Source organism: Macrosteles quadrilineatus, unplaced genomic scaffold, assembly GCF_028750875.1.
Source record: "Macrosteles quadrilineatus isolate MER2022 unplaced genomic scaffold, UCM_ALF_1.0 Scaffold_5__1_contigs__length_97177068, whole genome shotgun sequence".
NCBI classification, from domain to species: Eukaryota; Metazoa; Arthropoda; class Insecta; order Hemiptera; family Cicadellidae; genus Macrosteles; species Macrosteles quadrilineatus.
Genome location: NW_026542598.1, coordinates 21,123,992 through 21,139,891, shown reverse-complemented (window position 1 = coordinate 21,139,891; position 15,900 = coordinate 21,123,992). Strand labels below are relative to the sequence as shown.

The following is a 15,900-nucleotide window of genomic DNA, read 5'->3' as shown; positions in this document are numbered from 1 at the left end:
CTTGGATCGGCCATATTGGATATAAATAATTTTTTTAATGTAATGGCAATGTTGTGACACATTATTTTAAACTAGATTTTCACGCCCATTCCATTGCCAAAATGAGTTTTTAAATATAATTTTTTCGTTTTAAAGATATATTCAAACGAAAATTCTCCTACATACATTTCTTAAGGACGTTTCGTATTTTGAACATTTTATAAGATTATTTTTTCTTATATCTCCAGTACATATTAACGCTTGCAGTTCGTTCTAGCCTGAAACATTTAGTAATGTAAGGGCTTTCATTTGAGCTATTGATCATTAAAATCTGACGAGTTAGAGACTAGTTACCAACCCCAACAAAATATTAAATTTCACTTTTTAAAAATACATTTTTATTAAAATATTTATATCTCGGGTTCTTAATACGCCACCAAGTTCTTTCTGGTTTAATATTACTCAGTAAATGTTTGGGTTAATTTTTTTAATCACTAAATAAAATGTGACAAATTTTATATGGGTCTGTCTTATTAAACAATAATTTTTTTTCGAGATGTGTGTGTTGTTTTTTGTTTGTTTGTTTTGTTTCGATTTGGTTTAAGACATATACCCCCAAATCGAAAAATAACTCCCAATACTCTTTATAATCTTAAAAGATTCATTAAAGTATTGACTTTTACTGTAGTTATGGATTATTTATTGGGAGTTATTAGAATTGGGGATATATGTACTTAACTAAAGACAAATTTCAAATGCAAATAATTTAATATTAAATTAAGGTGCATGACTCATTTTTTATTAATTAGTCAGATATTATTTAGTGACTAATAAAATAAAAAACCTAATTCTCTGCTGAGTAATTTGAGACCAGAAAGAACTTGGTGACGTATTAAGAACCCGAGATATAAATCATTTAATAAAAACTGATTTATAAAAAGTTAAATTTAATATTTTGTTGGGATTGGTATCTCGTCTCTAACTCGTCCAATTTTAATGATCAATAGCTCAAATGAAAGCCCTTACATCATTAATTATTTAAGAATGAACTACTAACTAAAGATAAGGAAAATAATCGTAAAAAATGTCAAAGTACAAAACGTTTAAAACAAAAAAATGTATTTAAAAACGGATTTCGTCAATGGAATATGCGTGAAAATCTAGTATATATAGTAATAATGTGTCACAACACTGTCGTTACAACAACAAAAAATTTTTTCCAATAAGGTGGATCCAAAATGGCGGCCAAAATACGTTACCCTTCGAAATGAAGTTTTTTTTTTTAGGGCAAGGAGGGAAAATGCCTTTACGCACACAGGTAGCCAGCCTGTAGTGTGAGACTCCTGAGTTTATCACAGACTACTCACTAAAAAAACCCCCTCTACTCTGTTGGACACAGACCTGGAATAAAATTGTTTGTCACATTACTTCAAGTCAGGCCAACATGTGACCTAAGCCCACAGGGCTCGCACCGTTTCTGGCATTATTTATTTTTTTGACCTAAACCGCATCCCGGTTGAGGTCAAGCTTCTTGGCGCGGAGAACACCCTGGATGTAAAGTGACACACAGGTCCTGATCACCCAATAAATATAGATGTTGTGGTCCCAAGTAAATATTAGAAAATTGTGCATAGAAAATGCTTATGGTATCTTTTATTTAAAAATTTGTCCAATGTTGGGAAAATCCAACTCTGCACACCCAAAACCACAACATAAAACCATAAAACGTTTCCTTGGATTGTTTTTATGGTTATATTCTATACTTCTCGGACTAATAAGAAATTGATTTTGCTTATTCTCTTTATGATTAAAACTGAGGAACCGAAATACGTAGGTTTGCTGCAATGATAACTGCCAAAAAAGGATTTTTTAGTAAAAAAATATTAAAACAGATAATATGAAGCAGAACAAAAAGTCTTATCTATATAGGTTTAATGAAAAATAATATTAATATTTATGCTTATTCTCCATAAGATTAACATTGAGCTATCTCGGCAAGAATACATACTAACGTTATTACTTTCAATATCTCTGTAACAAATTGAAGCAGAACAAAGATTCAATATACTAAATTGTTAGGTTTTTGTGTTGAATCTAATGGTGAAAAAATAAATTTGAAATTAACAAACTTTGTACAAAATATTAGAAAAACATATATTTGAGGTAAAAAATCTTATTTTTTTAGCTCATAATACCCTGAAAATTCATCTTTGGGTTACTTTGTCTGCCTAGTTTTCATATTTAAGGTTGGAAATATAGTTCTATATTTGTTTGCCAATTTTCGTGGAAATCGGCCAATCCTGGAACTATGAATCGACGAATTTGCAGTCATCTTGTCGATTTGAGGGCCTCACGGCGGCATCTTGGAAAAACCCGACTTCCGGTTGTCCGATTTTGGTAGACTTTTTTCCTGGTACTTTCTACACCTATTACTACCAAAAGCCGTCGAAAAACATTTGTTGGAATTTGTTCTATCTTAGAGGCTTTTTTGGGCTAAATTGACTCGTCTACTCATGATTTAACTGACAACCTTTTGATTTTCATGTGAGTACTATTACTAATCAGCTGTCCAGTTATCAATCCAATACGAAAATGCAAGATCATCACTCACAATCAACCGGGGTAGGGAATGGGCATACGGGAGGGACGATGGCTAAAGGTGTGGTGACGTCATATCTATTGTGGCTAATGTCTTATCTTGAGGCAACACGAATTCCGTAACGAGACGAAGTTATTCCAGCGGCGTTCGTGGCACAGTTGGTAGCGTATCGTACTAGCATTGACTTTAAGTCAATGGTACTAGCCTACAAGGGGTCTCGAGTTCGAAACCCGTCGCGGATATTAATTTTTGACAAAGATTTTGCTATATTTGATTTTTATCTTATATCTTTTTTATATCATCAGCAAGTTTGGTTGGTTAGGTTAGGTTATTACAGTTTAATTTTATAATTAAAAAGTTAATTTTATAATTAAAAAGTTAGTTTTATAATTAAAAAGTTATTTTTTTAACTAAAAGTTATAAAATTAACTCGATTTAAATTTTTTTACTTAGCGGTTCTAGCGGCGAATGCTGACACTATGTTAGACGTCGTCCCTCACGTGTGTCCCACCGATCAGGGTAGCCAATGCACACACTGTCTACAAAGTACACATATCACCAACGGTCATTAAAATGATCGAATGCAGTAAAATATTCTCATCATTGAATACTTGGAGATTCATATGTATATGTACGTTCATTAGCTAAACTGATGACCTATGGCATAGAGTAACCAACACATGGGACTATGCTTAATCTATGGCTATGGCTAAACCAAATCATCAAGTCTGTCAATTTGATCACATGTCGTTGTTTTATACAATGTTAGTAAACAAACATAAATACTCCTAAACTTTTGCATTAAATTCAAAATTGTGTTGTTTCGGTTTCAAAATCATCAATGGAATTGATACTTGGATTATTTACTTTCTATTTTCAAACAATAGTCGTATTTAACCAAAATGTAGCCGGGGAAACAAATGGACAGACCCAAACTTTATCAACAGCAACCAACCATTCTAACTATGAAACACATCTATTAAATACCAACCGAAGTACTGATGGCAATTTTACTAACGATGTTAAGGATATGCACATTGTTTATGCTTTGGAGAGAGCTCAAGATGTACCTGTAACAAATTATACAAGTCTAGAGAACACAAAATTAGTGCATTTTAAAGTCAACAAGACAAAAAAGATTGTCTTCAACCAAATTAAGATTCCTAGCAAAGTCGTTGAAGACGGAGTTACAACGACATCTAAAAATGATATGCATAAAGCAACATTTGAACCAGACGTCATCCAAGCAGAACCCGAAGGGTCTTTCAATAATGGTCGAAACGTAGATATCGCTATGCATCGCTCAGACGTTGGGCACACGGAAGGCACTGAATTCAACGTCACCCAAACAGAAGGTTTGCAGAGTAAGCCAACTGCATATTTTAACGAAGGTGAAAATTTGAACAATTTGACTCATCCCACTGAAAAATGTCAATTCGACAACAAAAAAGAACAGAAAATCTTGCACGACTCGCAGTTTGACAGTGAAAACATTGAATACCAAGACACTTTCGACTGGAGAAGAAGAGAAGATTCTTACAACCTGACAGAACCAGAGCAATACCCGTATTCTGTGCTCCTCGTCGTATTACTAGGCGGTAAAGTGGCAGGTCCGTGCACAGGTTCGATAATAACTGAGGAATGGGTCTTGACAGCGGCACATTGCCTCCGTGAGGGTGATGATTTTATAGTATATGCCGGGGGTCACTCGATGGAGGAGTTAACCAAATTCGTAAATGGAAGCGGCCCCTTTCCTCCTACAGCCCAGGTGCTCCGATCCTCTAGTTTTATCATTCATCCTCGTCATGTGGGAGGAGATTTTGACGTGGGGCTGATCAAAGTGAAGGGAAAGTTCAACTTTACGCGGGCTGTGAGCTCGATACAGCTGACCACGACACCTTGGATGGAGAGTTACCATGGATATACGACGTGTGTTTTTACGGGATTTGGTGTTGTTCAGATGGGAGAGAAGAACAAGGACGATGTCTACAGGAAGACGACTCGTCTGGAGATTAAAAGCCCTTGCCTCTGCTCGTTCCATCTGCACATGCGATTAGGATCAGAGTCGGTGAGTAAGTGTGTGGGTCTAGTGTAGTCTTAGGGTAAATGTAAATGGTATACGAAAGTCCAAATTTAATTTAGTAAATATTTCTTAATGATATATTTTGGAAGTCGCATTGTTGATGTAGTTTAAAGTTTAAAAGTCTGTCACTGATAGTTTTTAAGTAATTTACCTTATTCTGTGTCATTGGGCACTTTTGAAGAGTACTTTAAGTAGGCCTATAGACAAAATACTTTATAAAACAACCCTTTTACTTTTAAAATTGTAAGCTTCGTAGATTTTGTAAAATTTTTCAATATTTTATTTATAACATTGTTAATAAAACGTTTTGACTCGTTACAACTGACTTTGGCAATACGTTTCACAGCTGACCTATGATAATATTTTTTTTATTTATTTGAGACCGGCAAAGATAATGGAACTTGAAATCGCATTTATTCAAAATTCGATATTAAACCTTTGCGAAGTCTGTTAAGATATTTGGGAATGTCGGGTTACAATTATTTACGTTTAGATTATAACGTACAGTAAACATATAGCCACTATATTTTGCAGATGCTTCCTTTAGTTTAGTATTATAACCAAAAATTACAAATCACACTGTAATTTTTACCCTTAAAAGAATATATAAAAATAGTCGATATCAACGCATTTAAGCATTATTACAAAACAGGAAACGGTAAAATCGGCTCGTTCTGAAGATTTGTCTATTTCAATATCATAAGATAGTAAGATGGATATCTAATGGTCGAACATCGCGCCACTCATCCTACACTCATCTCCGATACTTGGCTTAAAATACCTACTTTATATGGTCGCCATTTAATAAGAAAGTATTAAAGTATAAAACTATAATAGTCAATGGTTGAACGAAATTGATAATAGTAGTTTTTGACAGTACAAATTTGTTGTCCGTCATACTGCAGCAAAAACAGCCGTTTTAATGCATGCGTTGCGGGTCAAAAGTAGCAGTTTTGTTCATCGTTTACAGCTCCAAGGGAGTAAGAATCAGCAGTATGTATCGATGTTTTATCGATTGTAGATAATTGTTTCCGTATTGTAAATAGTTCGAAGTATCGATGGTATAATGTACACTAGCATACAGTCGTAATGACGAAACGATTGCATCATTTACTAAACAGCTGCTTGTTTCCATTGCGGTAGCAAATTGAATTTAAAACAAGCTGGAAGTGGTTTTGAGAGGTCAATTTTAAAATTATTAAAACTATTTCAGTTTTTTTTACATAGTTTGTTTAACTAATGGTGCGTTATGACGATAAATAGTTCATCACACTGAACCATGCCCTCGAGCCTGCCCCCAGACTAACGAAATGGAAGCGTGATCCATGCGCAGGCCCGAGGAGCGGCTCACAAAACTTTACTTAACAAAATGAGAACCATGGATGGAGGTTCAAGAACAACACGCCATTTGAGAGAAACGAGCTGTAATTAACCATTGAAAAAAATAAACCACAACATTAACAACAATACATGAAGTAAATACTCTAAATTAAAGTTTAAATAAATTTTTGTTACCAATTTGGCCTACTAACTTACAAAGGAACATTAATTTAAAAAAATTCAAAATAGGCTAAATTCAGTCAAAGTAAATTTAATCAGTTTTAACCTTAGTAAAATAAAATTTGTAAAATTGCAACAATGAATATATAAAAATCTCTTCCTTTAAATAACTGGTAACAATTTAACATTTAGGGGCCCCAAAAAAGAAATTTAATTGGATAGGCTAATTAAAAGGTTATAAAAATATTTTAAGGATTAACAAATAATTAGGCTAGCTAAAATAAATTTTTAAAAAGAAATAACAAAAATAAACTCTGTAGGCCTCAACAATAATAACTTTAGATAGTCTCTTTCCTCTTTTTATGAATCCAACTATGATTTAAATATGTGGTGAAAACAAAACAACAAGTAACTTGCGGTACGACGGATAACTAGTTCATGGGTCTTCAGGCGCACATCACAGGAGGGCTGCTGAAGTTCGACGGAGAGGGGGGTGGCCGGCCCGGATCCCAAAAGAGGGCCCCACTAAGAAGTGTTTCTCCGCCCATGCTCCAAACGTAGAAGGTTGACTTCAAACGGTAGTCCTCCTGGGCCCTGAGTGACAAACCCAGAAAACACAGTAGTCACAGTCTAAGTTCATTACCGCAAGGTTCACTGTCACACGTTTGTTTTGTTTTTCACTGACTTCCAAAAATCCACAGATTAGGCTTAATATATCATTTTCAAAAAGATAATAAATTTTTAAAAGGTTTCTCTCTCTATCACAGCTCTTTAACAATATAAAACATTTCAAACAATAACAATATTTTAAAGACTCGGCTGGCTGCTGAGGACGAAAAACTCTCTCAACTTTCAGCTTCTCCATGACCCGACGGGGCATGAAAAGCTCCAAAACTTCTTTATGGAAAACATCAAAGGTGACGCCTCTGCGCAAACAATCAAGCAATCTGTCCCCCAACGGTTTCAGACAGTATGGAGCAATGAGTTCCATCAAAGTTGCGTCTGACATGCCAGGGTATTCACGCATGCGCAAAACACTCTCCAGAAAAAAACAAAGACCATTCACATCTAACCCGTCCACCGGCCGGAAACCACTCAGGACAGAGGCAAGGGGATGGGGAAGTTTGCCAAAGGAGTTAGAGATGGAAGGGGAACTATGAACTTGAGAAGGAAAGGGAGATGGGGACTGGACATTCAGCGTAGCCGCAGCCAAGGTGGACGTGTGAGAGGGGGACGGTGTGACATTTGCATTTGACATTTGAACATTTGCAGGCAACTGGAGCAGTGTACTTGGCGTAGGCGGAGCCTGGGGGGTACCCACTGGAGTCACATCAACTGACCTTGGTACTTCGTTTGAAATTTCCGAAGAACGGTTGTCTTCAAAAATTTCAACTTTCTCTTTGACAGACTTTCCTGCCTTAATACTCTCCAAAATACCTTCCAGCTCAAGGATTCTGGCCTCCACCCAACTCTTGTCTTCATCCTGGATTTCAGGTTGCCCCAAAACCAAGAGTAGACGCTTACGCCAGTGCGTCAGCTGTGTGATAGCCGAACCCCTAGCTGAGCCCATAGGCAAACTACTCCAACTATTAATTTCCCCACTTAGCTCTTCCATCCTCTCTTTACATGCCTCCAGTTCCTCATCCAAACTGAGAGACTCAACCCAAGCTTGAGGCATGCTAGCTATTTGTCTGAACTGTGTACGCAAAGTGCGTACATCAGTTCCAGGAGTCTCCCCCCGGGACCGCACCTCGTACACCAGCTCCGGCTTCCTCAAATATTCCGGCACAATTGACGCCATACCGAGTCTCAACCAGCACTTGACTCAAAACAGACAACAAAATTTTTTCACAAAACAAACACAGGCTAGCTAAAATAAATTTTTAAAAAGAAATAACAAAAATAAACTCTGTAGGCCTCAACAATAATAACTTTAGATAGTCTCTTTCCTCTTTTTATGAATCCAACTATGATTTAAATATGTGGTGAAAACAAAACAACAAGTAACTTGCGGTACGACGGATAACTAGTTCATGGGTCTTCAGGCGCACATCACAGGAGGGCTGCTGAAGTTCGACGGAGAGGGGGGTGGCCGGCCCGGATCCCAAAAGAGGGCCCCACTAAGAAGTGTTTCTCCGCCCATGCTCCAAACGTAGAAGGTTGACTTCAAACGGTAGTCCTCCTGGGCCCTGAGTGACAAACCCAGAAAACACAGTAGTCACAGTCTAAGTTCATTACCGCAAGGTTCACTGTCACACGTTTGTTTTGTTTTTCACTGACTTCCAAAAATCCACAGATTAGGCTTAATACCTATATCATTTTCAAAAAGATAATAAATTTTTAAAAGGTTTCTCTCTCTATCACAGCTCTTTAACAATATAAAACATTTCAAACAATAACAATATTTTAAATAAAACAACTAACAGGTTAAACAGTACAAGAATGGTAACATTAATTTGCGGTAACAATGTCAGCAGGCCAGACGGGTATGTGACAGTGGTAAATTTCACCAATTGAGAGAAAAAATTTAAATTGTCTGGTCCAAAGTGGCCAGAAGAACAAGTTAACAGAGAACAATTGACACTTAAACACAGAAAAATACTTTAAAATTGACAAAAAACGTTCCATACAAAAATTTAGGCCTAACGCAACGACTCATGTATTTTTGCTAATTTCTCCAAAAGTTGTGATCAGAATTTGTTCGGAATGGTCTTAAAAGCTGGGGGAAATGTTCCAGCAGCTTTTCCAGACCATTCCAAACCTTAACTCAAAGGCAGAAACCAGTGGCCTTCCAGGTTACCCAGTTCAAACCTGAATGAAAAGTTGCCAAACTAAAAATTACTGTAACTTTCTTAAAACTGGAGTAAAATGACTCAAACTTTCAGGGGAGCTTTAAGAGCAGTTAATTCAACTTAATTTAACTAGTTTGGCAAGAACAAAGCAAAATAAAAGACTTTAACCTTACTTGACTGGGTAACACAAACTGAACATTTTACAAGACAAAACAACACTAAAATTTTTACGGGACACAGAGCAAAGGGCTACCAAAGGTAGTAGCCTAAGACATTTACATTTACTGAGCAAAAATTGTAAGCCTAGGCCTACCACAAAACAGTCAGAAGGACTGACTTGGCAGTTTCTCTCAAATAGCGGCTTTCCAACAAACATTTCTCAGTCAATTCTAGGCCTAGCATTTCGGGCAAAGCCCTGAATTATACAAAACAACAGAGAACAGGGAAACTAACTTTCAAAAGTCTTCCACGACCCCAAGACTAGGTTCCAGACCTAGTGCAACCATGTGCAGCTAACCTAACTTTAGAAAAAAGTGCAAAACTCACCCAAAAGGCGCGCGTGGCGCACTTGAACTACTCCATAACCTCGCAGACTAAGCACAAATTAAAAAAAATAATTGACTTTGCATAAAACATGTGCCAAAAGGGCGATGTAAAACGATGGAAAAATGTCTGCGAGGTTAACTAGTTGATTGTCACGCAACCTCTGAAGTGCTTGGCGGTGGGAGTAATAAGAACAAAAACCCACAGCCTTGTTCGGGGTCGTGGAGTGACAACGAAACACTGAACTAGCCTACTATAAAAAAAACACTTGAACCATTGATCATGAGTCGTGACATTCGCCCGGTGGAATTAGTCACGGCTCAACACGGGCAAAAGGTGTCTTTTAACTCTCGCTTATTTTCCAGCGTTTAGGCCCTGACGATGAAATATCCTATTAACAAAAAAAAGGTAAAAAGGGTGAAAAATTCCAAGTTCAACATGAAAGTCGTATGGTAGTTGTTATTGTTTTTAAATTAAAGTAACAACAATTTCGCCTAATCTTGAAATTCTTTGTTACAAATTTTATGTTTTAAAATGTGCCGTAAATATTGGTTGCCAATTTACGAATTTTAAATAAGTCCTGCGTGTTTTACTCGTAACTCTCTCTGTGATCATGCTTTATATATACAGTATCTACAAAGATCGAATATGCAAGTTGAGCATGCTGGGAAAATAAAAGAGGTTATCGTGTTCAAAATATATCGGAAAATGTACGGTGCAATATATAAATATTGCACACGTTTCCCTACCGTTCGCTTAAGTTAGTGCCTCGATGGCCAAATATCGTCGTTCGGTAAAATAAACGGGGGCCGAACTACCTACCGTTCGCTTTAATATCGTACGGTGCAATATATACTATTGCACACGTTTCCCCTAAACTTACCTTACTCCGTGTTAGCGGTGCAGCATGTACAGCTACACTCGCCTAACCCGCAGCGTACGAGTGCTGGGTCTTGACTGTCTCACCACCGTACCCAGAGCTTTATATACCCTCCTGTGACGGTAGGAATTTTCCAGATATCAGTGCGAAGGTCGCGAGTGCAGGTTGCAACGCGCTTGGACGGGCAACTCGACGGTGCGTGCTCGTCCGCGCCTTATCGCTCCTAAAAACTGATACGACCCGTCGACAACAAAGTTCGTCTTGGCTTTAAACAAAAAATATTCTTTTGATTTAAATTAAGTTATTATACTCGACGAAATCATAAATATACCTTTGGGTTCAAATTATATTTATTATTTACAAAAATAAAAACTATCTCCTTAAGTAGAATAACATTTTCTTCTAAACAAAATAAAATCGTCTTCTAAATAAAAAAAAAAATCGTCTTTGAATTAAAATAACGTACTTCTAAAAATAAAACCCTTACAGTCTATATACAATCTTGAATCGACCATAAATTAGACAAGGCATTGTTACAGTCATGAAAGAACATAATTTTTAAAGCTGTAGTTTCGTACTCGAGTTCTGGGCTGTGTTCAGACATAATTGTATATTTCCTAGATCTTCATCCCAATTACAATGTTCATCATGGTAAAAACAACGCAGTTATGGCGACAAATCCCTGATGTATCGTTCAGATTTGTTCCCAGATGGCCTATAAGCCGCGATGCGCCGATGCTGTATGTAATTTCTAAACAAGTAACTGTTCATTTCTTGTGATACAACATATTTAGCGTTGTCTGACACCAAAATACGAGGATACGAAAAGTTTGAAAATGTAAAGTTGAATTTCATTATTATCTCCCGTGAAGTGCAATTTCTCAGCGCATGGAGCATGAATAATTTTTTATTAAACTCCGAAACAATAGCCTCATGATCAGTGTTCAATTGAAATGTATGTAAATTTTCCACTCTTAATTTAAGATGACCCAATTTCGCATCTAATTTAGCTACTGACAGATTGCTAACCTCACTCTCACACTGTTCAATTAACAGTTCCAAAGCACTTATTTTAATCTCAATAAGATCTATTTCATCTTGAATATTAATTTTGTCTTTCAAATTAGCTAAATCTGGTTTGATGTTAATACATTCACGATATTGTTTCCGCAAAGCCTGGACGTTATCAATCATAATAGTTACTCCTCTTATCAGGAGTTCATATCTTAACTCATCCTTACTTAAGTAGTTCAAGTTGTACTTAGCCATATTCAGGTTGATTTTTAAAGTGATAATCCACTATTGATACTGACTATATGATCGGCTCTCTTAATAAAATAAAAATAACGTAAAATACTGAATAAGGTAAATAAAATTGTTTAACACGAGGCAAGAGGTTATGATTGGCAAGTATTTAAAAATATTTTGATTGTCTTGCAGATAAACTAAATCTTTGTTGGAATTTGTTAAACATTTAATACTTCTGATTGATATAAAGGATATTTTACAATGGATGTGCTCAGATAATTATAATTACAACTTTTTACAATAGATCTACTCACATTTTCGAACGGCCTCCTCTATTTCCGCTCTCCACTAAAAAAAAAAAAAAAAACAGTAACAAACATGTAACAAATCAGTATATGTTGTCTGTTGCAGGCCAGCAAGTACCTCTGTACCAAGCCCAAGCTGGACTACGGCTTGTGTCCCGGAGATTCTGGTGGAGGTTTGGTCTGTGGAGGGAAGTTACGAGGAGTGGCCATGATGATAGTCAGGATAGACGACACCAAGAACTGTGATATGTCTATTATTGCTCGCATGCAATGCGGAGGCATGACTACACTCAATGTGTTTCAGGTGGGTGTTTAGTCTCATAATAGAAACATAGATATAACATAGGCTAGGCGTCAACCGAGGAGACTGTAGTCTTGGCCTAACCACTGAGGATGCCTCTTCAGCGATCTCCAATTGACGACTCGATTGATGCTGATCACTATGGATTCTGATAACGCCGGCCTTATGAAGCTACTCGCTTACTAATTTACCTATTGGATTCAACGTTTTAAGTTTTAGGGAAATTCCCATATAGGGATTAAGCTATTACCTTAGGTCTCATGGTAAAACCTGGACACGGGACCGATTTATTTTTTTCGTTTTGGGGTCCCCAGAGGCCAAAAACACCATCCGTTCAAATTAATTTATATATATGTGTGTGTGGGGGGGGGTGTGGGGGTGTGTGCGTGTGTGTGTCTGTGTGTGTGTGTCTGTGTGTGTCCGTTAGCACGATAACTCAAACAAAAATCATCCGATTTTGATTAAATTTGGTATAAACGTGTAAACCTACATTTATCCGAACGAGTTCGCGAACCAGCATGATCGGACCATGGGAACGGGGGGTTTAAGGGGGGTAAAATGGGGGTTTTCCCATTTTTAACCCTAAAAACATTAAATTTTGGAATTTCTTTCCCAACTATTTTGTAGATCCTTTGTTTGAAGTTCATTGTTGGTGATGTTGAGTTAATGTTGTTCAAAGGTTTATTGCGGACATTTTGATTTATGGTTTACTTGACATTTGACCATCGTGATGGAAAATGTCCGCAATAAACCTTTGAACAACATTTTGTAGAGCTTAAAAAAGAAATAATTCAGTATAATGAAGCATTGTTGTATGCCTAATGGTTACGGAGAAAATTTAAAAAATTGCAAATTTAAAATTCCTATGTTATTCTTATGAAGAAAATTAAAACCATTGTAGTTTACATGTTTATGGATACATGTTGATCAAATTTGGCAAATTTATTTATTTCATCCTATAATATTGATGTTTGGTAAAAAACACTGTTTACATTCCCCAGCAGCAAACCTGAGCATTTGCTAAATCTAATGTCATTTAAATCGGGAATAAATACCGGGTGTCCACAAATTCTTGGGCTGATAATAATAACCGCATGGTATGAAAACGAGTGATAGTACGATAACGATTTATTTACAGATATAAAAGGTAACTTCTTAAGATTTTATAACTATGTCCAAACGTAACACAACTCTACGTGTGCGCCTCAGGTGGCCTGCAGATTTTCTAGACGTCTTTTCAGTTTGTCCCAGTTTAGTCAGCATATCCCTGGTTACAGACGCCACAGAATTCCTGAATCCCTCCCGCAAGTGTGTGTAAATTATGAACCGGGGAAGAATAGACAGTGTCCTTGCCAAATGGGTACAACAAGAAACCCATGGGGTTACAACGGGGGAACGAGGTGGCCATTTGGTCGAGCCATCACGCCCGATCCAGCGACCGGGGAAGTGAAGATTTTAAAAATCCCTCACACATTTAGCCCAATGAGGCGGAGCACCGTCTTGCTGGAAAATTATCATAAGTTGCAGTTATTATAATTGAGGGACTGCATACAACCCCAACAAGTAAACAAACCCATTTACATTTTCTTCCGCAAAGAAAAATTATGCAATGAATCCATCATGTATTACACCGCACCAAAGATTAATCTTTGGATGGCCCTTTCATTTTCAATCACGGTCCTGGGATTTCAACTCTCCCAAATTCTACAAAGAAAAATTATGCAAATGGATAGTCGATGAACTGCTATAGGGGATTGGGTTTCGTGAAACAAAAAAACAAACTGTGATATCCGATGTCTCTTTTAAACTCACATTTTTTTTTATTTGTTATTATATTGAATCATAACTGTATTGTTGTCAATCAACTGTGTTTAGGTGTTACCAATTTCATTAAATAAAACTTGATTAAATTCCCTTCAAAACAAGGCATAGGGTTAAGTGTGGCGCTAATGGTTTTCGTACAGCAAAGCTATTAGATCAGACAAGACTTTGTGGACACCCGGTATATCTTATTAAGAAAATATTTTAGTGAATATGTAATCAGACAAGTTGAAATTCGCTTAGTTTGCAGGTTTGCTCTGGCGTGGGTATTAGGGATTTTTGTTTTTTCCCTGTCTTTTATTTTATAGAGCTGGGTAGCTTATCGGTTATATTGCTCGCGTATTAACCAGACGATCGGTAGTTCATCCCAGAGAAAAGTCAGTAGCGTTGTGATGGTTCTAATCGGAATACTGCTGTCCGTTATTCCTACTGTAATCCTAGGTCACTGTTTTCTGGCACATTTGAAGTTTGGTTCATTTGAATTTATCCTAAAATACAATACCTTTGAATTTATTATGCCCTAAATGACATGTTATTGTAAATCTCGCTAAGAAGTCAACCTTGATAAGAAATCGTATATGATAATCCCTAGAGGCTTGCTATAGAGGTTCTACTGCACCTTCTATAATGACATTTATTCCAGTCCCATATTGATTATGTTTCAGGATATCTGTCCATTTCTTCCATGGATCAATGAGCACACGAACGTCTTCAATGGAACGAAAATCTCGAAGAAATGTAAATATAGTGGATCAGCACGAACTAATAACTCCTATGGTTTATTATTTATTAATATCTTATTGATTGTTTTAATAAATTCATTTCTCAGGTAATGTGCTGTTTTATTTATTTACTTAACTAGAAGTAGGCTACGCTTATTCTGCGCGTAACGGCAATGTCAACCAAATCTCAGTCAACAACAGTCCTAACTTCTTGTCGATTAATTAACCAAAGTCATTGGTAATACACGTAATGGATTTCCAACAGTTATCAATAGGAGGGAAATCCATCGTTCCTGTACAAAACGTATTTTGATTAATTGAAGCCTATTTCCTTATTTGTTATGAGGCCTATCATAAAGAAAACTAAGCTAAACTGAACTAATCTAAACCAGACGATTATAAAAACCCACAAACCAAGGATATCTGGGCCTAGTTTCGAACCATATTGCTCCGCTTCTAGGAATACAGTAACATTAAATTGCCTAAGGCAAGTGGAGTCCGCTCTCCGCGTTCCTCTCTCCGCTCGCCGACTCCGCGTCTAGGAAAACCCGGCTTAAAGCAAATTAAGTTCCTCATGATTTAACAGACAACCTTTTGATTTTCATGCGAGTACTATTACTAATCAGCTGTCCAGTTATCAATCCAATACGAAAATGCAAGATCATCACTCACAATCAACCGGGTAGGGAATGGGCATTCGGGAGGGACGATGGCTAAAGGTGTGGTGACGTCATATCTATAGTGGCTAATGTCTTATCTTGAGGCAACACGATTACCGTAACGAGACGGTGTCATTCCAGCGGCGTTCGTGGCACAGTTGGAAGCGTATCGTACTAGTCTACAGGGTCTCGAGTTCGAAACCCGTCGGGAATATTAATTTAGACAAAGATTTTGCTATATTTGATTTTTATCTTATATGTTTTTTATATCATCAGCAAGTTTGGTTGGTTAGGTTAGGTTATGACAGTTTAATTTTATAATACAAAATTTAAAATTGATTTAAAAAAATTATAAGTAAACATTCATTTCATTTTTATCTTATATGTTTTTTATATCATCAGCAAGTTTGGTTGGTTAGGTTAGGTTATGAAAGTTTAATTGTATAGTACAAAATTTAAAATTGATTA

The 15,900-nt window shown here is 36.6% G+C and overlaps 1 protein-coding gene across 1 annotated transcript; it reads left to right on the top strand.

The window, feature by feature from the left end:
- Positions 1 to 3,326: 3,326 nt before the first annotated feature.
- On the top strand, positions 3,327 to 14,884 carry LOC128995085 (urokinase-type plasminogen activator-like). The gene is made up of 3 exons (XM_054419970.1): positions 3,327 to 4,646; positions 12,036 to 12,233; positions 14,717 to 14,884. The coding sequence occupies exons 1-3, from the start codon at positions 3,420 to 3,422 to the stop codon at positions 14,882 to 14,884; spliced, it is 1,593 nt and encodes a 530-aa protein (XP_054275945.1). The 5' UTR covers positions 3,327 to 3,419.
- The last annotated feature ends 1,016 nt before the right edge of the window (positions 14,885 to 15,900 follow it).

Bases quoted from the DNA above. Each gene is read 5' to 3' on its own strand.
- LOC128995085 (XM_054419970.1), top strand. From the start codon at position 3,420: ATGGAATTGATACTTGGATTATTTACTTTCTATTTTCAAACAATAGTC. The intron at 4,647-12,035 runs GTGAGTAAGTGT...TGTCTGTTGCAG, and splicing joins TGCGATTAGGATCAGAGTCG to GCCAGCAAGTACCTCTGTAC. The intron at 12,234-14,716 runs GTGGGTGTTTAG...ATTATGTTTCAG, and splicing joins CTACACTCAATGTGTTTCAG to GATATCTGTCCATTTCTTCC.